The 25,665-nt window shown below is 37.9% G+C and overlaps 1 protein-coding gene across 1 annotated transcript in view; it reads right to left on the bottom strand.

Annotated features, from left to right (window-relative positions):
• MMP16 (matrix metallopeptidase 16) overlaps window positions 1-19,107 on the bottom strand; it is a 269,059-nt gene extending 249,952 nt beyond the window's left edge. The window contains exon 1 of the mRNA XM_028112264.2: window positions 18,976-19,107. Within this exon, the coding sequence (XP_027968065.1) occupies window positions 18,976-19,107 (132 nt within the window). The remainder of the gene's footprint in view (window positions 1-18,975) is intronic.
• Window positions 19,108-25,665: the final 6,558 nt, after the last annotated feature.

Here is a 25,665-nt window from a genome sequence, read left to right as displayed (position 1 = left end):
GCCTCTCTCCCTTTTTATAACTGCAATACACCCCACAAGTAAGACTTAAGAAAAAAAAAGAACTCTGGGAGCGTAAGTGTCTGATCCTCTTCTTTACATTTTCTTGGAAGCAGGAAAACAGTTATCTCCCTTTAATATCACTGTCTTATTTGCTACAAAGTTTAAAAATAAGATGAAAATCAAAAGATGTATATAAAAAGCTAATTTCCCAAATAGCTCAGAAAGTTCTTTCAATATATGCATGCATACATATGCTGTATTCTCTATCTTTCCTTTATGAACACACATATATATTCATGGATATGAGATTATGTGTATATAGTTAGAAATGTGTTTAATTGTAACATTACAGATAAATTTAAACAAAGATGAAACAAAGATGCTCTTATTTAATAGTGCCTAGAACTGTGATAACTGAATCATAGCTACAGCACAAACATCTTTGCTAATGAGGAAGAGCATATCTCTAATAAAATGATTTGAGACAAAATGATCTTGTCAAAGTGTGAATTTAGAAGGTATTTGATAATGCCCTAGTATTTTCTTTCTATCCCTTTGCCCTATTAAAACTTTTTCAGGAAATACATAAATAATAAATCCATATATCAATCCTCAAATGGCTAAAACTTTTTATTGTTTCACAAAGTATTTTTGTCAAGAGTAGGCAAGAACCCAAATAATATTTATCAATCACATATCACATTGGTAATTTCTGTAATTTGATCATTGATACCATAGCTGAATGCCCATTTTTTGACACCAGCACACTTCCTCATAAACCCTGGTGAGAACATGGGAATCCCAAGCTCTGTTTCCTACTCTGGTTTCTACCACAAACTTTCTGTGAAGCCTAAGGTGAAGATTATGTCCACAACCAGGTCCTTAGATTCCTCACCTAAGAAAGCACTGATCTAGGGGCACGTGGGTGGTTAAGTTGGTTGAGCATCCAGCTCTTGGTTTTGGCTCAGGTCATGATCCCAGGATCATGGGATCAAGCCCCCATTCAGCTCCATTCTCTCTCCCTCTTCCACTGCCCTTCCACTTGTGCGTGCTCTCTCTCTCTCTCACATAAATAAATAAATAAGTAAATAAATAAATAAATTTTAAAAAATTAAAAATAAAAAAGCACTAAATTAATCTAAATTATGGTTAAGGTCCTAACATGGAAAAAGAAGAATTAGGGGGACAAAGAACAACAGTCTAAGCACTTTGCTGTTACATGTCAAATAAAATTAGTTGAAGAAGTTTCTGGAACAAAAAAAGTTATTTATCTCTCATCTCTTGAGCACAGATACTGAGGATAAGTCCAAAAATTATTGCTTGAACCCAACAGTATGTCTCTTAGCTTTGTGTTTTTCTCAGTCACACTAGTTCAAAACTCTGCCACATTTATTCTAATTTCTAGGCTCTGTTATTTAGAGTCACTTTTGCATGGTGACTATTATTGCTCCTTTTCACTGAAACTTTACTCATGATAATTGTCTCTAAATAGGTAACAACCCTATAGTAGAAAACACACCTTAATCCTAGCTTATGCAGAGAAATGGAGGGATAATGACAAAGAAAAGAAAGGGGAAGAGAAAAATAGCCATGAAGGTCATTGTGCATATGTGGTCAGGGGGAGCAGTTGGAAATGCTGAAGGAAGGGGAAAACAGATAAAAGAGAAAAGCAGAAAAGAAAAAAAAGAATAAATCAATTCAACTGCTTTAGACATCTATTGTTGAAATTCTGTCCAACATGCCTTCTCTTTGCTGAGGAAACTACTACTCCCCCACTCCAACTATCAGATTATACAGGAGCTGCCTGCCATTCATGGTCCCACAAAGTATTTTCAGCTACAAGAATAGGCAAGTGATCCAAACTGGGTTAATGAGAAACTTTCCTTAGGGCTTTTCATAGCAGAGCTGGAAGTATAAGCATATGGGCAGAAGGAAGATATTTTCTCCAAGAAAAGTGATAAAGAAATGGTTGCCAGGTGAGAGGAAACCGTATAACATGGAAAAAGACAATCTGCAACAAGAGAATGAGGCCAACCAACAAAGAGAAGCAGGAGTGAGGGTAAGAGAGAAAGCTCTGCAAAGGTCTCAGCTTTAGTGCTTGTTTGGTCAGCCCTTCCCCACAATCTGTGACCTATACTAGTATTTTCCAATAAACCTCCTATATTGGACAAGGTGATTCAAACTTGCTTTCTGTTGCATGAAGCCAGGAGTCTTGAATAAAAGTCTTGAATAAAATGTCCAAATTTTATCACAAAATTAATCAGTCCATTTGTTGTTTCATTCAGAACACAATTTTTGTCCACCAACCACTGTGATATTCCATGGAAATACCATGACTACTAAGTCACAGATCCAAAATTTAAGGAAATTTTCACGGAAACTATAAGAAACAGTAAAAAAACCATTAAAATTGAGGGAAAAAATAGAGAATACTGATAATATACCAAATTTCAATATCTTGCCATGTTGGTCATGCTGTGTCTCACCATCAGTCTTTAATTTAAAGGCAAAATACAAGATTCAAGAATTAATTATCCTGGATAAAGTAACTAGGATTTTAAATATGTTTAAGTTTAATTGACAATTGAAAATAAATGGGTATTCACCTCCCATAACATGAGAATAAAGACAAAGTGCCTAGTGTCACGATAATTACTTAACACTGCTCTAAAAGAACTAGTCAGCACAATTATCCAAAAGAATGAGAAAAAACAGGAGGCAAAATTATCTTTAAGTCTAAATAATATGACCATGTGTCCAGACCACTCAAGAGGATCTACAGAAGGATTATATAATATGATGATTTAACAAGGTGGGCATTTGATAATTAATATATAAAAATCAATAGCTTTTCTTTTTGTTTTTTTGGGGGGAATATCAAGGTTTGTTTTATTTTTTTGAGAGAGAGAGAGAGTGTTGGGGGGGAGGGGAGAGGGGCAGAGAGAATCTCAAGTAAGCTCCACTCAGCACAGAGCCCAAGGCAGGGCTCAATCTCATGACCCTGAGGTCATCATGACCTGAGCCAAAATCAAGAGTCTGATGCTTAACCAACTGAGTCACCCAGGTGCCCCTTATTTTATATTTTAAATTATACTTGACATATTACTTTCAGGTGTACCCATAGTGATGTGACAATTACTGTATATACCTTAAAAAATGCTCACCACAATAAGTGTTGTTCTTTAAATAAAAATTGCTTGGTAAATATAGTGGAAGTTCCCATCCTAAATAGCAACAGAAAAGGAAAAAACTAACTCCAAATCTATAGAAAACTGCAAAACACTACTGAAAGGAATAGTTGTCCCAGGAAGATTTAAATATTATCAGTGGGAAAAACTGTATCCAAAAATAGATTAAATTATTTGTGAAAATTAGTATATGACAAAGGCAGCTTTTAAATCAGTGAGGATGTTGTAGCTTGAATTACCGATCCCAATATTTCCCCTCTTCCTACATCCACACTCTTGTGCTGGCCTCATCACAGGAAATGTGTACATCCAAACTCCTTGACCTTGGGCCGTACTATGTAACCAACTTGCTTGGACAAAAGAATGTGGTCAGAAGACACTGTGTGATGGTTAAGAGGCTAAGACTTCAGAGGCATCGTATTTGGCTGCTTGTCCTCAAATGCTTTTACCACCACCAAGGGAACATGTTCCAGTTTTCCTCTGGTTTTAAGACTACATGCAATATATACAGCAGAGTGGCCCTAGCCTAGCTATGTGAAACAAAGGTGCTCTGGACCACCCACGAATCTATCAGCTTGAATCGAATTTGTCTTATAAAGGCATTGTACTTTACAGTTATTAGTTCTCAAGAAAACCTAAGTGCTACGGAGAAACGATGTATTACTCAGTTTATAGTGCTAAAGCATCTGTTAACCAGTTTTGGGGAAAATGAGTTAGATTCCACTTTCTGTACCTGCACCAAAGTATTTGACTTAAAGATTTAAACAGAAAAAAAAAAAGAAGAAAGAAACAAGTGTTTTTTTTTAAAGATTTTATTTATTTATTTGAGAGAGAGAGAATGAGAGATAGAGAGCACGAGAGGGAAGAGGGTCAGAGGGAGAAGCAGACTCCCTGCTGAGCAGGGAGCCCGACACGGGACTCGATCCCGGGACTCCAGGATCATGACCTGAGCCGGAGGCAGTCGCTTAACCAACTGAGCCACCCAGGTGCCCAAGAAACAGGGGTTTTTAAAAACAGTTTTAAAATGCTGGATACTTCTTAAAGCATGATACAAAACTACAAGTCAAAATATAAATGACTAATATGAAAAATAAATTAGCAAAACCAAAATATGTCAATAAATTCATATTACACAGGACAGAGAATGGGTCAACTTAACACATATAGAGCTGTTAGAAATCAGTAAGAAAGAGAAGACAAGGACTGGCAGGAAAAGGAAACCTTGCAATAAAAAATGTAAGTGGATTAAAGTATTTTAAAATGCTGAATATTGATATTCATTTAAATTTGCATCTAATTATCTTTTGACCCATCAGATTAGGAAAAAAAAAATCGCAAGTAATGGCAGGTGTGTGTGGATTCAACCATGTTCAAGCACTGCTGAAAACTATTTTTTTTAGGAGGGGGAGAGAGAGAGAGAGAGAGAGAGCATGCACGTGCACACACCCGTGAGGCTGAGGAGAGGGGCAGAGGGAGAGAGAGAATCTTAAGCAGGCTCCACGCCCAGACTGGGGGCTCAATTTCACAACCCTAAGCCAAAATCAACAGTCCCACACTTAACTGACTGAGCACCCAGACACCCCAAGTACTCCTGAAAACCAGAAAATTGATGTATTTTGGGGATAGCAATTTGGCAGAATTCACCAAAATTATAGATAAATATACAGCCAATAATAGAGCAATTACACTTCCAGAAATATTATTTGTTAAATAAACTCACACATGCTTAAGTAAGCATATTGTATTATTATTTATAATAGAAACAACCTTAAAAATAACCTATTTGTCCAGCAAGAATAATGCTGTTAAATAAATTACCACATAAGTTATAAGATACCATACAGGTATGAAGTTGTTCTTTATGTATTGATATGAAAAATTCTCCAAAGCATATATTTATGTTAAAAATATATAGAACATTTTAAATAATGTATTTCTATAAAAAGGAAGAGAGGGAGAAATGAAGTATGTATGTGTGTCTACAAAATCTCTGGAAGTTATTCAAGTAACAAGAAGAAAAGAAAACCAGATTGTTGTTTAAATGAATGGAACCGGCAGATGTCTGTATTCAACCAAAAGACTTGGTAAGTCTTGCCATTCCTAATATGATGCTATACCAGAAGACTCATTTTCCCTGGTAAACCCAGAAGTGAATAATGGACTGTTTAATATTCAGAGGACTACATTTCCTCTCCTCCCAAGGAAGATGTAATCTAGATAGATAGTACATGTATCAATGAAAGACTGAAGAAAGTCCTATTTTCCCTATTCTTACCCTGCCAATTACTAATGTGTAGGTGTTCATTAAGAGAAAATCCATCAAATTTTAACATCTCTTGAGTCAGTTCTTCATGGGTCTTCAATATTATACTTGTTAGAATAAACATGATCCAATTTTCATATAAGTTATAAATTCAAATTATATGTGATTATGCACTCTTAGGGTTTTACATGCTAATGGATGGAAAAATTGATAGCATATCAACATTTTTCTCATCTGTGTAGCTAAAAGAGCGATTGAAATGAGTCAAGATGTCCAGTGAAATACAAGTAAAATTGTTTTTGCTCTTTCCTGGAAACTGTATTGGGAAAGTTGCCATTTATTAATAGCAATAACTACAACTGAAGTCACTGAACTAGAACAAGGTTCTTTTCCTTTATATTTATTTCCCTAGCTGTTTGGATACACACTTCTGAAAAAAGTGACCAATTTTTCTAATGTCAAGCCAATAGGTACTTACACAAATGTTACATCAGTGAAGGAAGATATAAAGTACTTGTTTATACCAGATACACCAATGTAACTTAATGGAGATGACTAAAAAAAAATCTGGAAGTCCTAGCTCCTTACCAGTTAATCACTGATCGTTAAAATAAACATATCTTTGATTATTAGAAGCTAAATATTTTTAATAAAGTAACTGAAGCAAATGTAAGGTATAAGTACCATATTTTCACCTAATAAGGGCTAAATGAGTTAAGGGAAATAACAACTATTGAAATGGGTCAGAAAATATCAGTTAAACTAGAAACTAACACCCACGAAAGGGGATGATGTAATCCATTCATTCCTTCAGCACATATCTACTGAGCTCTGTACTTTTCCTAGGGCAGTGTAGGCTCATGAATTACACTGGTGACCATGGCAGATACACTGTCTCATCATAAAGTTATAATTTACTGTGAGAGTCAGAAATGAATCTATTACACAGAAACCTTGTACAACAGGTTTTTGGCACATGCATTTAATTTACCAAATTTAGCCATATGCTCCAGGGAAACAGAAAAAATATTTAATTCAAATCCCCTTAAATTTCTCCTCTAGTAAATATAATTTTGGCCTACATGGTTCCAGAGACAGGAAGACCAAAACTCAAAGGCACAGAGAAACAAAAGACATTGATACTTGGCTTCTGAGTGTCCATGTGCCAGTCTTAGCAATTAATGAGCTATTAAATGGATTTTCAACAGTAATTTTGGGGCACCTGGGTGGCTCAGATGGTTAAGCGTCTGCCTTCAGCTCGGGTCATGATCCCAGGGTCCTGGGATCGAGTACCGCATCGGGCTCCCTGCTCCTTGGGAGCCTGCTTCTCCCTCTGCCTCTCTCTCTCTCTCTCTCTCTCTGTCTCTCATTAATAAATAAATAAAATCTTAAAAAAAAAAGTGAGCCTTTTGTCTTATATACATGTAACAGTATGCAACTTTGAGGCAAGATAATATACTCTGTGATTACAATTATGAAAGGTACTTTGAAGAATAAGTAGTAGAGAAGGTTATTATAAAAGCATAATGGGCTCATTTTCTGGCGGGGGCTGCAGATGGGGATTAGAGAAGGCCAGATAACATTTGCTGGTTACTAAGGGATGAGTACAGGGGTAGGAAAGAAATGAAGGACTTAAACATTTTGATGAAGACTCTGAAGTACATGGATCTTGGTATATCCAGGAGGAAAAGAGAAAACAGAATACCTGCTTGAACAATGGTTCTCAAAGTTTGGTCCAGGAACCCCTGGGGGTCCTAAAACTCTTACAGCAGTCCACTAGGACAAAATTATTTTAATATGATGCTATTTGTCTTTTCACTCTCATTTACTTGCAATTGACAGTGCAGTTTACCACAGGCTACATGATTTACAGTATTGTGTGAATACAGAAATAAATATGAAAATCCAACTATCTTTTGTTAAGCCGGGTATTACAGGTCTTTGAAAAAATATAAAACAATGTCTTTTTTACTAGTGTTACTTTGTAAAATTTATTTTTCATAAATCTTTCTGTTTATCACTCATTTGAGCAATTTGATTATGGTGTGCCTTGGTTTAGTTTCCTTCATGTTCCTTGCACTTGGGATTCCCTGAGATTCTCTGATCCATGAGTTTATAGATTTTCTATAAAATTAGGTAAAGCTTTAGTCATTATATCTCCAAATACTCTTTCTGCCCCCTCAGATTACACATATATTAGGCCACCTGAAGTTGTCCCATATATACCATGTTCCACTCACCTTATAAATGTTCTCTCCCTGTGTTTTACTCTGGATAACTTATATTGCTGACTTCAAGTTTACTATTTTTTTTTTCTTCAGTAATGTCAAATCTGTTATAAATTTCAAGTGTATCTTTAATGTCACATATTGTGGTTTCAATCTCTACAAATTCAATTTGAGTCTTTTTCAATATCTTCCATGTCTCAAGTTTTTGAACAAAGAATACAGTTATAACAACTGTTTTAATATTCTTATCTGCTAATTCCAACATCTGGGTCACTTCTGGATCAGTTTAGATAGACACTGTTCCTCATTATGAGTTGTGTTTTTCTGCTTCTTTACATGCTTGGTAATTTTTTTTTTTAATTGAATGCCAGACATTGTGAACTTTAAACTGTTGGGTGCTGCATATCTTTGTATTCCTGTATATCTTATTGAGCTTTGTTATGGGAAACAATTAAGTCACTTAGAAACAGTTCGATCCTTTCAGGCCTTGCTTTTAAGACTCTTAAAGCAGAACTAAAGCAGTATTCAGTCCAGGACTTTGTTCCCACTCCCGGAGCAGGATGGTTCTGAGTACTCTGCCCTCTAGCCTGTAAATAATGAGGTTTTCAAGTATGGCTGATGGGAATGGGCACTATGCCCAGCCCTGTGTGAGCACCAAGCATTGTCCCTTCTGATTCCTTTAGTTGCTTCTTTTCCCGGCCCCCAACTGCTACTTCACAGGAATGAGCAGATCAGTTCTCAACTAAATATTCAAGGGAACTCTCTACAGACCCCCAGTGCTCTTTGCTCTGTGAAGCTCTCTTTTTTCTGGAATTCTGACCTGTAAATTCTAGTCACCTTGGTCTCCTCCTACCCCCAGCTCCATCTCTAACACAGGGAGCCTGCCTGGCTCAACCTGGTTCTGCATACCCTGTACTATTATCTGCAAGCTCTATCAAGACGGTCAACTGAGACAATTGCAGGGTTCATTCTGTTTGTTTCCCATCTTTTAGGGATGACATCCCTTCATTATCTGATGTCCAATGACTTGAACACCATTTTTTCCCTATATTTTGGTTATTTCACCAAGTAGGGTAAATCAAGAGCCTGTTATTTATCTTGCCCCATTATCCTTTACCTCTTTAATCTCACAAAAACCCATGAGTTGGGTACCATTATCTCTACTTTACACATGAAGAAATTGGGGCACATGATCAATCACCTGGCTTACTCAAGTTCACTGAGCTTATAGTGATACAGCTAAGATTTCTAAGCATTTCTTTGCAAGTTCTTGCACAGAGCCATTATGATATACTGTCTGTAGAGGAGGTGAGAGATAGTTGAATATTTACCACTGAGAAATGTTATACAATCAGCTAGATTCTCACCTTTGTAAATGGGTTTAGAAACAGTTCTCCTTGAAAGGCTAATGAATGAAGTAAGTGAACCCTGAAAGCTATACACAGCAATGATCTTAAGGACTAAAGATTTTTTTTTTTTTTTCAGTCTTTGGTCAACCGCCAAATTGAAGTTTCCATTCCCTTCACAACAAAGACAATAACCAGATATCAGGTCCATTCTCAAACAGTGAGGAGGTGCTCACTAATTTCTGAAGCATGGATCCATGTCAAAATTAACCTATCTCTGAAGAAAGTCTCATTTATATTACAATTAAATATATTAGAAGTAATAAAATAAACTGGTTTCCTTATAGCTTCTACCCAGTTGATTGCAACATATAAAAATAACGAACTCCAAAACTCACAGAACATGCCAGGTAGTAACCGTATTCATACACATTCTTCCATGCAGGGCACGAGAACACAGACCTGTCATGGGTTTTCCTTTACATTTTCTCCAATGTTCTAGTCTTTTCATGTTGGAATGTAATCACATCTTCCTAAAACTTTTAAAAATCACATTTAAAAGAAAAACTGCAACATGGCAAATAGTTGAGAAAGGAAATACTATGATTAATGTGAAATTATGCCACATTTAATATTATATGTAATTAAACATAGGTTAGCAACTTTCTAATGAGGGGAAAAAATCATAAGGAGTATTCAAGAGTAAAACTATGGAGCACTACATACTCAATCTTGAATCAATAAATCAAATCAACAGCAGTCTATTCAGTTTTTTACTCCAGGCAAGACTCTATGCTAGGGTAAACCTAGCATTTTCATTTTGTATATTAATTATCTATTTTCAGTTTGAAATACAAAAGATGTGAACCGTGGAACTTGATCATACTGTCTTATTGGGAAATTGGAGATTCTTGCCTCTATTTACTCGGTTAAGAGCCCAGACTCTGCAGCCAGCTTGACTGCTTTGATTCTGGGCTACTCCACTTTGGGAGAATCAGAGCTATGTGGCCTTAGCAAGTTCCTCAACCCCTTGATGTCTCAGATTCCTCATTTGTAAAAGAGAAACAGCAGTGTTAACTCACAAGATTGTAATGAAATTTCAATGAGTTGATATATTTGAAACACTTAGAACATAATCAGGCACTCAGCAAATGTGCAACCAGTGTTAATTAACATTGTTTTTATTATTAAAAGAAGGTATTCAATAAAATCAATTCTATGCACCTCTGTTTTATTGGTTATTTGGACCTTGTCTAATTATACTATAATGCCAGCACATAATTGTTTCTAAACTCTGGTCATCTCATTGGTGGGAACGAAGGTACTGAGATACACCCTATTCTTATTTAAGGAGATTGCCTGGCATTTTTCAATGCTATGATTACAAAACCCGTGCTACCAACAGTAAAGATCATAAATCAATTTTATGAATCGTCAAAATAAGGCAAAGACTGCTTAAGCAATTTGCTTGAGTCACCAATGGAACAAACAATTTTACTCAATCCACATGCAGGAGTAAATCAGGAATTTACATGAATAGAGTTGTTACAATATTAAAACACCCAGATCTCCAAAACCGTTTCATCGGTAACTGGGAGTGAGTTTTTATAAATTTGCTCTCAATTTCATACAAATCACTGAGTATACATTTGATTCCGGAAGTCATTTGAATCTCTTCTCCCTTCTTCACAATGAAAGAAGGGAGAAGGGATGCAAATGTGGCTTTTTATAAAATTTTACCTGGTTTTCAAGCCTGGTGTCCTATAAGCCATAACTCAAATATGAAATCCCTCCAGACTCCAAACTAGAAGAAACAAGTAGGTCCACAAGGAGGAATTGCCTAGCAATTATTTAAAGTAAAGAGGGAATGAAGGCACAGCCATTAGAAACCCGAAACAAGTTCAAATATCTAATCACTATAAACAATGAGAAACTATTACCACATGGTATGAATTCAACTGTGAAAGTTCCCATGGAAAAAATGCCTCCACTTACATCACTCAGGGTCTGACTCTGCATCAGCCTGTGCTAAGGCACAAGCCTGCATTCCACTGACATCACCTCAGGTGCATGCAATTTGGGGACATGAAATAAAGTTCACAAAAGTATCTAGCTTCCCTTAAAAAGAGGCAGTTTATTCCCCCTTAACTTAAGCGTGACTAAAACAAATACTGTAAAATTCCATTCCAGTGAGTATTTTATTTGGGTTTATTTGGTCATTTGAATACATCACTCTAAGGACTGTTTCTCCTGAGAATATCTGTGGGGCCATGGCTTACTTCATTTATCCATGTCTCATTTAACTGACTAGATTAAGAAACATTTTAAAAATCTGAATGATGCTTGTGAGGATATTATATCTTAATTAAATGTTGGTGTGCCCCATGCATTAGTGACTGCCTTTTTTTATCCTCTCTCCTTCTACCACAGGTCATAGTATAATCTGCTCAACTGAAAACATGTCTGAGGTTCCTATTTAAAGAAGTAACAGTTTCACACTTTTGTGACTCATTTCGTACATACATACTTTTTAAAAAGAATAGGTAAAATCTGTATTTTAAAATCTGCTTTCGTTGAAAAACATGTATTCAACAAAGGCCTAGGGTAAACATTAAAAATAAGATAACTTTAGTCTCACAAGCTTTTAAAATTGGATTTTTGCTACATATAACCTAAAAGGCACGGTCAAATTAAATTTAGCCCACCTCTCATCTGTTAAGACTACAATTATCTCACTAGACATTTTAGTTAAAATGAGAATTTCAAAAGCACCTGCAGTCACTATAATGTATAGCTTCTCACCTACTCTACACCTAAAAGCAAGGGATATATAAGGCAGTCCTGCATTATAACATTTTTTTGTCAAGCTGTCATACCCAGAACTCCTGGCCTCCCTGAAAAGTGCTAATTTCCTTCTTAGTTCATCAAATATGTAATCACTGGTGCCAACTGGCTCTCAGTAAACCCATATCACATCTTAAATCATAAACCATGTGTTCATTGATTTCTTTAAACTCTCTATCATTGGCTATGATTCATTTTAAGGCATGTGATTGCACCTAATGTCCTTGATTTTAAACCAAATTCTTCTACTCCATTGGAGTCTTTAAACAGCTCAATAGCTCCCTCTAGCCTCCTTTTATATACTACACTCGCAGATCACATTTAATCAAAGGTCAGGGGGCCATAGTGGGATTATTCTTATTCCCTTGGCTAAACTTCTGTTAAAAGGCTCATCAACATATTCCACTGATCCAAACCCATGGATGCACAATGCCAAATGACTGTGGTGAAACACTAAGACAAAGAACATTCATTCAGAGTGCTAAATGACAGGAAGCAACAATCAAATATGGTTTTATGAATAACCTCAAAATCTATAAATAACTTTCCCATGAAAAAAGAAAAAGGCAAATAAAAAAATTGAGTGTCACACATATTATTACATAGTATTTTATCCTTTTAACATGGAATATTTTTGCTGTTCACATAAGCTGCATATTCTATAAAACAAATGGAATCTGATTTTTCACATTCAAAATCAAATGTGTTATGAAGAATAAAAATAGCCCTCAAAGAGCCATGTGCCAAAATTATTTTCCACAATGGGTAAAAGGGATAGACAGTATAAGCATTTAATTTCACTACAAAATACATTTTGTATATTTTGTATAGATAATAATTTGAATTTGAGACCTTTCCCACCACAAAAAAAAAAATTGATCTTATTTCACCTTGCCTTTTTAAGATTTGCTAACTTATAGATGATATCGATTTTTCAAAATAACATCAAGCCACGTTTTTAACATTAAATTTTTAAAGTATGCTACCTTGGCCAAAAATTGATTTTAAAATTACAAATAATTTGCTGCCAATGTTTTTATTACTCAGCAGAAGGCTAGGAGTATTTTCAAAATGGAACACCCTGTGTCACTACAGATGATAACAAATGTTAGCAATAAGTTGCCCATTCTGTATGTCTTCATGATATCCACTTCAGATACCTTTGACATCTAGTTGCCCCCAAATCATACGGTAAATATGTACAATTTTCCTCCATCTGTACAAAGTAAAGCTTCGAGGCTAAATACAATAGAATTTCAAATTTGGAACTGTCTTTGGTGATAGTTTCATTCAATTTTTGTTTTTGCAGATGCAGGCATTAAAGAAATGACTTGTCCAAGATCAAAGCTATTAGTACAAGAACCAAAGTTAAAGCCTGCATCCCTTGACCTCTGGCCTAGGGCTCCATTACGTTAAATTGTTAGCTACCTTTTATTTCCAGTGTTGTAAGAACAAGATTGTTGCTGTTTAAAAATGTCTTTGCTGCCCATCCCCCTCCTTCCTCTATTAATTGAAAAAAAAAAGAATTTTATGTTCTGGATTAGGTGTAGAAAAAAGACCTGGCCCAAGTTATATACTGAATCCCACTACTGTAGATAGGAAGCACATGGACCTTGAGCCAATTAAAATAAACAAGCCCACTGAATCATAAGTCCTGTTTATTTTCCATGGTATTACAAGATGAACAGATTTCTGCAAACTCAGTCTTGTAAAAGAAGGTGTGAGCTGAACTTGACATTCTATGATAGTAACAGATGACAAGACAAAATGTGCAAATCATATTCCTAAACTAAACTGTCTAAGAAAAGCCCACGGGAAGAAAATGTACTGATGTTAGTGGTTGATATTCAGTATATTACACTTTTTAAAAGTGAAAAAGGTATTAAAATAAAATCTTCCTGGACCAGCTGGTATGTCCTAACCTGATAGACTTTTATGTAATTAGATGCTATCATGATAACTTACCTTTATATCAGCATTCTTTTTTTTTTTTACTAATAATATTTAAAAAGTACTGAGTGTTAAACTATGTGAAGGTATGTTCCCATCTATCCATCGGTCTAATATGATATACATGTATTCATTCAATCATCAAAACACTCTATGAGGCAGTATGTACAATGAGGCTCAGAGATTAATGAACTTGTCCATTATTAACTTAATAATTAACTTGCAAGTAAAAGAGCTGGGATTAGAGTCCAGCAATCTGGTGCCAGAATATGTGATCTTAAGCACTATACTACTCCATAGTAAAAAACAATTTGGTGGGTGTAATTATATTCACAGATATTTAAAATAAATTGTGACAAAAAGTAACATGAAAAGTGACTTTCTCAATTTGAATATTCATGCTGAAGGGTCAGAAAGTTCCTGAAGGAGCATAAGGAATTTTTTTCTTTTGACATTGAACAAATTTAAGTAATTGATTCCAATGTCCAATGGCTTTTTTTTTTTTTCATCCTGAAATAATTCCAAATGGTCATTTACCAAATATTCTGAATAGGTACATTCTGAGTAGTTGGGGTAGGTCAGGCCGTGAAATAAATTTACATAAAATAATTGATTAATACAACTTCAGAGAAAAGAATTATACCAATGAACAAGTACCTTAAAATTTTATGTTCATAACCTAAAATAGCAATAAAAAAAGTAAAAACTTTAGATCTATCACTTTTAACCTGAATCCAGAGATTAAAAAAGCTGTTATTGAATCCAACTCTCTTTACTTGATGGGAAAGAAGACCCTGAAAGAGGAAACCGAACTCTGTAGGAAAGAACAGAATTGGAAAGTTGTTCTCTGTGGATTTCTCAGGGATAATAAGAGACAACCTACCTTGCTGGGCTACACTCACCTGCAAGGGTTTCATGAGCAACCCTAGATCTGGCGAACTTGACCAGACAACTCTGAACAGAGAAAAGCATAAGGGGGGACACACACAAGAACCTGAGGGCTACGGGGTCTTCCGGTCTCCTGGTCATAGTTTTGGGTCCTTATGAACATTCTGAATGGCCAGCATACCTGGGATGTCTTGAAAAGCTTGGAATTTGCAGTAGATAAAAACCTTCATGCATCAGTCAGTGACACAGGCCCTGTTCCTGCCCAGTAAAAACTGCTACACTGAGAATTATGGGATGTAATCAAAACAGTCCCTTACTCAAGGGGGCTGACCAGATCTGTGTCAGCAACCTTCCATGAGCAAATGAAATAAGTCATGTTGTTTATTCTGACCTTTCCAGTAGATTCAGATAAACCTGACAAAGGTGAATAAATACCAAATCAGTTAAAGAAACATACTGCAAGGCAGGAAACGGTTACACTCATGATTCATAGTATTTGTCATGAAAATCTTTTTTAAAAATCTAGAATCTCTCTTCTTTTGTGAATTAAAAACAACAAAATCAATTTTTGCTTTATCAAGAATTTTTGTCACAAAAAAGTAATCTTCTTATGCATATGTGCATCATTCAGAATACCACATTTTTATTTTACCATTGACTTAAAATAATTTTCCTCATTAGAAATGTGTGTGATTCTTTAAAAAAACAATAAAGAATATGTTGCTCATATATTTAACATTTGACAAACTGTCAAAGTTGATGATGAAAGTTATTACTATCATGAACTATATATATATATATATTTTTAAAGCGGGCTCCATGCTGGGGATGGTTGGGGCTTGAACTCACGACCCTGAGATCAATACTTGAGCTGAGATCAAGAGTTGGACACATAACATAACCCACTGAGCCACCCAGGTGCCCCTCATGAACTATATTCTATCTCAAATTTCATAAAATAATGCTTGCAATGTACAAAAAACCCCACAAAAATTAAAAAAATAAAGAGCCTCAGGATCATGAAAATCCCTATAAGAAGACCATTATTTTAGAGACAATATGATATTTTAGAGCATAGAGATACAATCCTGAGTCTTTGTTAACAATTTAGCTTCGTCTGACCAATGAACACTTCTGATTCAGATTGCTGTCCAATGATAGTAGTCTTTGACTTTCAGTTAATATTAGCAATGTATTTCCTTTGCATCATGGTAATGACTACACACTGAAAGGCCCACTCCCCAAAAATGGATCCCATAGTATACAAAAGTCTTTAAACAAATATACACTGAAAATCTGGGACTAAAAAGTGTTCTTCCTAAAACATATAAGGAGAGGAATGAATTGAATCTCTTCCATAGTACTACTTCTGGTAGTGTCTGACCCTTTCTTAGCTGTTTAGATATTTCTTTTTGCTTCTTAAAAACAAAAACAAATAAAATGTACTCTTTCTCTGTAACAGGCTTTCGTCAGCATATTAAAAAAATATCTCCTGTTCTGATAACTGAAATTATATGCTTATATTCTTAAAAATAAGGCAGGAAAGAGTTAACATGAATATTTCTACTCAATCCCCAAACCTCCAGGGGGAAAATATGTTTTTGAACCTTAAATTATAGGGATGAAAAGTACAAGGGTCCCACCAATTGTGAAGTTCAGTGAGGAATAAAGCATTGTAATCTCAGCTGTCAGCATAAAAAGCATTTCTCAGAAGCTTCGTTCCAACTATAATAACTTGGTGTGCTTGCTAGAAAAAAAATTTATGATCATATGAGCTTCATGCATGATTGATACCATTACTGTTTATTTTAAGACTGTCCTTGAGAATCAATCAAATAAGCATTCCCCGTGTATGTTTTGCAATCAAGAATGAAGAACACAATATAAGTGCTTTTCTGGAGAATATGTGATGGACTATTCTTTCCATTAGAGCTTCCTACCAAAAAGAAATACCTAATAAAGGTGAATCAGGCAGAAATTCATGTCAGGTGTTCTTTATAGTATGTTGAATTAACAAGCAGCTACTCTTATGATTGAAAAAAGAAAAACAGAGGTTATCATTACACATAAGGAAGTATATAAACCCAACTAAGGATATGCTCAAGTGCTTAAAAAACTAATTGGAAATAATACAAACTATGAAGCATAATCTAATCTAAGTCATTAGGAAATCTCCTTTGTATCAAAAGAGGTTTTTAAGGTCTCAGATTGCACGAGCCTCTTATCATTCATAATTACATGTTTGCATTGTATAATAAATATGGATGACATAACTTAAATACTCTAAAAAATAACTCTTTCCATGAACCATTTTTTTTCACATTCATATTGAAGAAGGGATCATGTATATTTGAAATGAAATCTCTTTTTTAGTAAAATCAACTTTTCTTGCATAATAATATGATTGAACTGAGGGATTCAAACTATAAAGAAATACGGTAAAATTTATGTCTAGCCTCAAAAAGAAAACTTAATAATCATCCAAACACTGATGCCATCCCAACAATCTCTGAAAGCAAATCTAAGACTTTCCCAAAGCAAGAAGCCATCAATCCAGACTCTCCCTTCTAACTTCATAGTGAGCAAAATAAAACCAAGCACTTACTTTTACCCACCTTCCCCATGCCTCACCTTACCACCATCACTACTACCACCAAACTGAAGCAATAGGCCCTTCGGCTTACAACGTAAATAACAGCTTGCCATTTTCATTCCTTCAGTCCATGAACTAGTTACTCCTTCATTTCAACATTAAATCATCTCTTGATTTCAGTGTTAGATAGAAAAAATCCATTGGTGGCATATAACTCTAAAAGTTCAAATTTGCAATCAAGAGAAGTCTGGACTTTCAGCCCGTTTGCATCTCTCTTTTTACTCAGAAAACCAAAGTTGTATTTTTCAAAAGGTTAAACGTTTTGGTTTTTGAAATGGGGTTTCTGTGTAATACAATCATACTTAACATCTGTAAACTTCTTTAACTCTTGATAATGGTTCTTACTTTTTCAAATACTTTGTTTCTCTACCAACCATCACTTATTACATGGAGTCCTAAGAACAGTTTATATAAACACAGTTATATTCAGAATATGGCCTCACACATGGCATTTATTATGCACACTTTGTATATAAATCTGTTACGTGAAATATGTCCAAATGCTGTGCAACAGGTCCTGCTATTGTGTAAACACACTCTCAACAAAATGACAGTAAGCTTTAAAAGAATCAACAATATTTTAAAAATCACATTATTCTTCAGAGACTTAATTGTAATTCTTTTGAGACGTCAGAAGACGGAAGATCTCATCAAAAGTAGTATATTTTACTAAAACCCTCTTACTGTCTTTGTATTCCACTGTGTATGTTATAAACTGGAGTTAGAGCCCAGGTGTATACACACTTTCATTGATTTACTGCACATTACTGGCTTTAGTGCTGAGTTGATGACAGGAAGAGTACTTCGGCAGAGGTCTGACAAGTCCTTAACCTCAAGTTCCCTTCTGCTTTATGTCTGTCTGTTCCCAAAGCTGTCAAAGTAAAGCAAATGACAGACTAAAACCTCTCAGTTTTGCCCTGAGAGTGTGAAATCAAACTAAAAACACACCTCAGAACTATCACATTGGGCCACGTTTATTTTCAATTGGCGGGGGAGGGGAAGAGAAGACACTTTAAAAGAGATGGATTTCATGTCCTCTGTAGTCAGATCTAGTTACAGTGTATTAAGTTATGTCTAAATGAAAAAAAAAAAAAGACTGTCTAGTCAAGTGTTTTATCACAAAGTAATGTTATTAAACATATGAAGTATTCCCACGCTCTCTTCTAGATTCTTTGATTTTAACCTCCTTTGTTAGGCACAGAACATGGGGAGAAAGATTTCAGGAACAATACCAAGGAAGCACATGATGCCAAGCAATGAATTCTGTATTTCCTGAACAGTTTATTCATCATAAACTCAAACTGCTTTTATTAAGCCACACGCTTGCTATATGTAGGACTTCTCCTCTTCCCTGGGTGACAAGCATGGACCAGCTACAAATGTATCTCCGAGCGCGCAGCATCGTGCTTTGTGCTGCTGGGGATAACGGATTCTCAGTCTCGCGCGCATCCATCACCTAAGACACAGGGAAACTCAACAAGGGTCTCGGCGGCTGCAAAGCAAACAATGTGTAGAGACGCAGGCTGCTCTGAGCTACCAGGATCCCAGGAGTGAACGCAATGTTTCAGGGAGCAGCCCAGGCAAGGGAGAAGGAAGAAAGCTCTCATACTCTTACCTCCACATTGAAATACTGCTCCGTTCCGCAGACGGTAGCACATAAAATCCAAAGCAGGGTTTGCAAGAAAAATACCCCCGAATGATGCACGAAATCCAACCGTCTTCCAGTGCTGAATGTGAGTAAGATCATAGTGAACTGTGCTTCAATGGATGGACGAGCTCCCCTTCGTTTTCTCCCTTTCTCCCTCTCCCTCCCTCCCTGGTTTCCTTTCAGAAAAAGTCCTCCGGGTGGGTAAGGAGCCTGCAGGTTCACCCACAGCCGGACAAGGGTAGGAGACTGAGGGCCCAGCACTCGGCAGCCCCCGAGAAATAGCGGCGGAGGTAGGGTCAGCAGCAGCCTGCATTCACCATCCTCGGGGGCCCGTCACCGGGAACGTGGCGCCCAAGTTCACCGGCGGTTCCGGCTCAAAGCGCCGAGTCGCAGCCGCAGCAGCAGCCGCCGCCGCCGCTGCCGCCGCCGCCTCCAGCCCGTGCGTCCTCCTCCTCCTTCTTCTCCTCCTCCACCGCCCACTCCTCCGCCGCCGCTGCCACCTCCTGCTTCTGCTGGAAGGGCCTCCGCCGCTCCTCGCTTCTCGCCTCTGCTTCTTCTTCCCTCCTCTCCTCGCTCCCCTCCAGAATGTTCATCCGTAATCTACATAACTCCTCCTTCCCGGGGGTCTGCCTGGCTCTCGGGCCCTCAGCGCGCGCGCGCACACACACACACACACGCACACACACACACACCGGCGCGCGCGCGCGCGCACACACACACACACACACACACACATATCTGCACATGAGCACACACACAACTCCACACACAGACGCTCGCGCTCTTCTTAAAGGAGACGGCTTGTGAAGGGGAGACGCTACTGTACCGCGCACTGGAAGTAGCCAGACCTCCAGAGGGGCCCTGCACTGGGACGAGGTCCTTGACACACTGCCCACCCCCTCTTCCCCGAGACTGGAACCCAGCAACCTGGGCGGCTCCATTCTTTCATCTCGCCCACCCTCTCCCGAGCATCTAGAAACAAGTGCGCCCCTCCCCTGCCGGGGACTGGGTGGGGCTCAGGCAGCGGACCCTGGCTGGGGCTGGGGAGCGGCCCAGGCCTGGTCCCGGAGAGTGGCTGGCGTCCTCAATCAAGCGTCCCTGGAAGGTCGGGGGAGCGCTGGGAATCCGGGAGCACCGGAGTCACTGCGCGCTGTTCGGACGCTGGCGTCGGTTGCCAGGCTGGTCAAGTTTGGGAAGCCTGAGATGGCAAGTCCCGAGCGTCCAAAACTTTGTTGGGGTCCACCGACCGAGCCTGTGGCCCGTTGTTTCCCTGAATTTCTTCTACCATCGCTACAGCCCGCCTTTTCGGGCTAAGGGAGTAGGCACGGGATTTGGGGGTTGGTGTCTAGTCTAATACAGAAGCGGGAAGAAAATGCTCACTTTCCAAAAATGTTCTATCCGGTGGACGTACGTACACACTGGGACCCATGAGAGGTGGTCCCGGGCGTTAACAAAGCCCCGGGCCAGGGAGGGTGGGGACGCTGGAAAGAAACCCCGCTGCTAGAGCGAGGGGAAGGGCTGAGGAGGAAAAGAGGGGGAGCAGCCTGAGGGAAGGCGAGTAAAGCGGCCGGCAAGGGCGGGAGGAAGGGGCTGCGCGCAGACCGAGCGGGGGGAGAGGCTGGCGGGATCGAGGAGAGCCGCAGGCCGGAGGAGGAGGTGGAGGCGGCTGGCCGGCGGCACAGGAGAGCCGCGGGCAGGGGAACTTCAGAAGAGGCTGCCAAAAAGGACTCGAGCCGCAGCAGTGTGAGGCAGTGGACAGCGGGGGCAGCAACCGCCAGCCCTTGGCAGGTGATGCTTTGGCTGAGAGAGAAAGGGGGAAGGGAAGCAGGCAGGCCTCTGTTTGCGGGCCATGCCAATAAATGTGCTTCTCCTTGGCAGCCAGCAGAGGGGAAGAGGAGCCCGCGGGAAAGAAATGCAGGAGAGGTTGAGAATAAAGGCTGCTCCAGGTGTGACAGCCACCTCGGTGAGGTGGGAAGATGGAATTGACAAGGCAAATTTCATGGGTGAGTTGGTAGAGCAATAAATAAACCTGCAAGAGGTCATATTTGGTAAGCAAACGAAAACCGTTGAAAAACGCTTTGCCAAAATTGCACTGAACTGTAATAATTTGTATACTAAAGAGAAACACAAGAAAGCTAAGGAATAGGATTTTGCAGCTAATGCTTTAAAAAACCTGAAGGAAATATGACCCACCTACTTTGACCCAAGACTCTCAGGGAGCCTTTTCTGACGGTCTGCTCCATGCACAACATGTCCTATCCACAAAATAATGTTGAAGACATAATAAAAAGAAATACCTTATATTGTATAGCATATTAAAATTTGCAGAATGTTTTCACACATAGTATCTCATTTAATTCTCACAACATTTTTGAGGATTTTGTTTTTGTCTCACAGATGTAGAGATGATGGTTATAAAAGATATTTCCAACAAACCATTCAAGTGGCAGATTTCAGACCTGAGTTTTCTGACTCCCAGTTCAGGGCAGTTCCTGCTACATGACAGTGACTTTCCATATAGAAATCCATTTCTCCTCTTAACAGTTTTATAACCCATGGATTGAGATGACGTACATTAAAAAAAAAGAACAATGATTAGAAGGCAACATGAAAGCAAGACCATTATATAGAAGTTATACAGTGATGTGTGCCAAAATGAAGTAACAAAATGTGGTGGAGAGTATTTGTCAATAAATCAACAATCATTTTAATATATACATTATTTTTAGCAAAGTGCAAAATTAGGGGAGAGAAACAAAAAAAAAAACTTTACCCTTTTCCTAATCCTTGAGATACTATTGAAAGGAGGGAGAATTAAAAAATTTATGCAAGTTGTACATGAGAAAACAGTTCTAAATGGTGAAGTCCTTGCTAAATGAGCCAGAATATTAGCAGACTTTGTCAAGGAAGTGGAATGCAAGTTGAGTGCTGCTATCAGCGAAAAGGGGTTTCTCACTGCAAGCAACCTGTTTGTTGAAGAAAATACGTGAGCTCAAAATAAAGAGATGTGGAGGATAAGATACGGGGAGGAGCTTGCAATGAAATAATGAGTTAACGTTTCATCAAATAGTCAAACAAGGATTGCTAAACCATTTTAGATAGGAATAGGTACTAAGAAAGATTATCTTCAGAATTATGCATAGGATTGGCGATAGGGAGAAACTGGGTGCAAAGACGTAATGGTTTAAAAAGGTTGTAGTCCAGCTGTGAAACTGTAAGGGCCTATATGAGTGAGGTATTCTTGGAGACTTATGTTTTTGAGGAGCCAAGAAACAAGGAAATAAGAGTAGGGAATCATAAATTCAAAAGATAATCTCAAATTAATGATTTGTAATAATGATAAATTTTTACAAACATTTATTAAATTCTTTGGTGGGCATTCAATGAGCAATGAATGAATTAATGTGTGTTCAAGGTTCTAGAAATACTAACAGAAATAAAATAAATAAAATACTGAGACCAACGTGTAATAATTATGGCAATGTTTTAAGGACTCAGGTAATTACATATGTGAGATGCTACAGAACAGGGTGGAAGAAGGTAGTGATTTTTCTTGAGGTCCTTGGAGAAAGCATCACAAAAGTACTGGTTTTCAAAGGATATCTTGAAGAAAGAGTAGAAATTTATAGGTCAGATAAGAAAAGGATATTTCAGACCTGTGTGCAATGGAGGAGTAAGCATTACAAGATGAATCTGAAGAACTACAAATGGTTTGTCAGGGCTGCAGACCAACGTGTGTGTAAAGTAAGGTTAAGGTCCGAGGTTGCAGAGATCTTATCAGGGAAAGTCCTGTGTGCCATTTCAGGCTTTAGACTTTTTACCCTAAAAGAATTCTTAGTAGGAGATAAGTGAATTTTCACTACATTTGTTGCATGTTTGCCAACTCTGTGGAAACAGTCAGCTTTTAGAAGTTCTTATATTTTTTACTTCAAATGTTCTATTAAGCATTTAATATCTACTATCTTTGTAGAACTTCTATCTGTGCTAGTCTAATACGACTGATGAAACAGTTCCCCATATGGACTCATCTGGGTACCTGTGGAAATGTAATCACTTCCCTTGTCAGGTAAGTTTCTTATTCCATCTCTCATCTGTAATGTAGCCTTATCTTTTAAGAGTCGGGATTATGAAGAAGTTCCTACTCTCATGTCTTAGTAGTGTTAGCTTCTTAGTTGGCGGTCTTCTTAGAGAAGGACTTGTTTTTTTATCCTCAGTAAATTAAAATATAGAATATCATTCTTCCATTTAGAGTGTTAATTAAATCCGTCCTCACAACTCTTGGCCCTTGCTGTGTGTGCTTTCTGTCACATACTTCCTTTCTTCTCACAATTCCACAAAACTAATGAATAATCTTAGAATTACAAGCGAATGGAGAACAGAGAATCCAAAAAAGATTAAAGAAAATGAATAAGAAAGCCAAAGGAAAATAACAATTGCCCCCGGCAAAGGTTAATAGCAACTCAATAAAAATTACTTAGGAGAGAAAGTGTCTGAAGAAGTAAATGATATATATGAATCCCAAGAGGCAAATGATAGATACTTATAAGTGAGCAGTTGAGTGGCATGCTGAAATGTGTGAATGATTACAACTACCCAAAATAACATTAGAGGTGAATAATATAATCATGGAACCCAGTTTCTTAATGAACTAAAGCTTTAGAAATAAGTTCTACAGCTTGGAAAGTTACATAAACTTGTTCATTCCTCTATCATTTCAATTTATGTGCTTTCTTCTCTATTTGCATCCATTAAACCTGCAGCACTTTGTTTTGTTTTAATTCAGAGAATATTGAATTAGTGCTGAGCTATAGGCATTCTCTCATGCATCTGTTATTAGCAGGGGCATGCATATGTAGAACAGCCAGCTACAGCCTTATAATTTAAGGTGTGTCCCTGGTGGAACCTCAGGGTCTTAGAGTTTGTTGGAAAGGCTGATTCTCTGCTGCACCAAGATCCCCCTGTGATTCATACACAGGGTAGAGTTGAAAAGTTGCTAGCTATTATCACTGCCCCTGAAGATAGTATGATTTTTTCCCCGTTTCCTTCATTGACTTATGCTCTCCTTTAACTATGAGTATCTCAAATATTTGGTTTTCTGCTCATTTATTTGTTCATTCTTTCCCCCACTGACCATTTGTTAGCCACCATAAAATACCAAGTGATTGAGAATGTAAAAAAAGATAAATGTGAAGAGTTAAAAAAGGCCATCTCAGTTTGGGCAGCTTCTAAGACAGGTAAGAATGAAGTTTGGATTTTATGGTTGTTTTCACTTGAATTTACTATCAACATAAATAAATAGCTAGCAGTGCAAAACTTAGAGATAAGATTTAGGTATAGGTGAGTGAGTGGAAATGGCCTCCACTGTTTCCCCATTTCTTCATCAGGCACTACTTGAAGTTTGGAGGTCCAGTATGGCTGGGAAGTATGAGGAACTCACCAGATGAGAGAAGGAAAAAGAAAACCGGGTATAGAGCCTTTCATACCATTAGGCTAGGGTGGTGGGGGAGTCTTGTCTGTGGCCATAGTTGTGTCCATCACCCTGTAAGGCCATTCCTCCAGCACTACAACTACTATGTTCTTCCCAGTGACCTTGGTATGCTGTAACACCAGAGTCTAACTTTGTTCTTCTTTCGTTCTACCATCTTCCTCAGAGAGACTCTTCGATACTAAGTTTTATCTGTTATTTCTGCCCTAGTGATTTTCCTACATTTCTAGCCTTAAGCCCAATCCTATGGTCTAGAATTCATATTATCACTTTCACCTAAAACTCAGTATGTCCCCAACCCACTTTATCACCTTTTCCTTAGATGGGGTATCCCTTAGTTCCCACATTTCAATCTGGACCCACTTGTTCATCTGTACCCATGTTCTCACTAAACCTTGAACACCTCTGACCAATACTAATTTATGCTCTACGTTGAATCAGTCACTGGTAGCTGTCATGTCTTCCTGTCCAATACCACTTTGATTCATTCCTTCACCTGCACTTGTAGTTTATCACTGTCCCTTATAAATTCATACTCTGTCGTCTCATTACTAACCACTGCAGTAGCCTCCAGTATGTTGTGCATACATTTGTTCTTTTTTTGTCTCCAACTATTCTTCATGCCAGTCATTGAAGCATTCCTCTTCTACTATTCTTATATATCATGTTCAGCATAGACATAGAATGTATAAGTTGGAAAGAAATCTTTAAAGTTCTCTCCTTTAAATTCCTCATCATTCAGAAGAGGAGATTGAGGCTCAATAAAGAGATTGAAGTTAAATAAGTCCTGTGACTAGTTGGCAAGGGTAACGAACGACACATATATTCTGCCTTACAGCTGAATTGCTTCTCTAAAAGAAAAAGATTCATTGTAAACTACGTTAGGCATGCAGGAAAACACCATGAACAAACACGCCAGGTTGAGACATAGTTTCATTGCTGTTTCACCCAGACCATATAAATAATTGCCATAGACTAAAATTTTATAATCCTCAATGGATTATCAGACTTGTCATGATTTAGAATGGGGTGACAGATCTGATGAGAAAGGACATATTATTCTGTAGGTCGCTGGAGAAGAGGAGGGGTGCCTGAGTGGCTCAGTCAGGTAAGCACCCAACTCTTGGTTCTGGCTCAGGTCGTGATCTCAGGGCCCTGGGATCAAGCCCCAT

The sequence above is a fragment of the Eumetopias jubatus genome, unplaced genomic scaffold, assembly GCF_037043125.1.
Source record: "Eumetopias jubatus isolate StellerSeaLion01/CBP00866 unplaced genomic scaffold, mEumJub1_p1.0 scaffold_4, whole genome shotgun sequence".
In the NCBI taxonomy this organism is placed as follows: Eukaryota; Metazoa; Chordata; class Mammalia; order Carnivora; family Otariidae; genus Eumetopias; species Eumetopias jubatus.
Note: the sequence above shows the minus strand (reverse complement) of the source record. Positions and strands in the feature narration are given on the sequence as shown.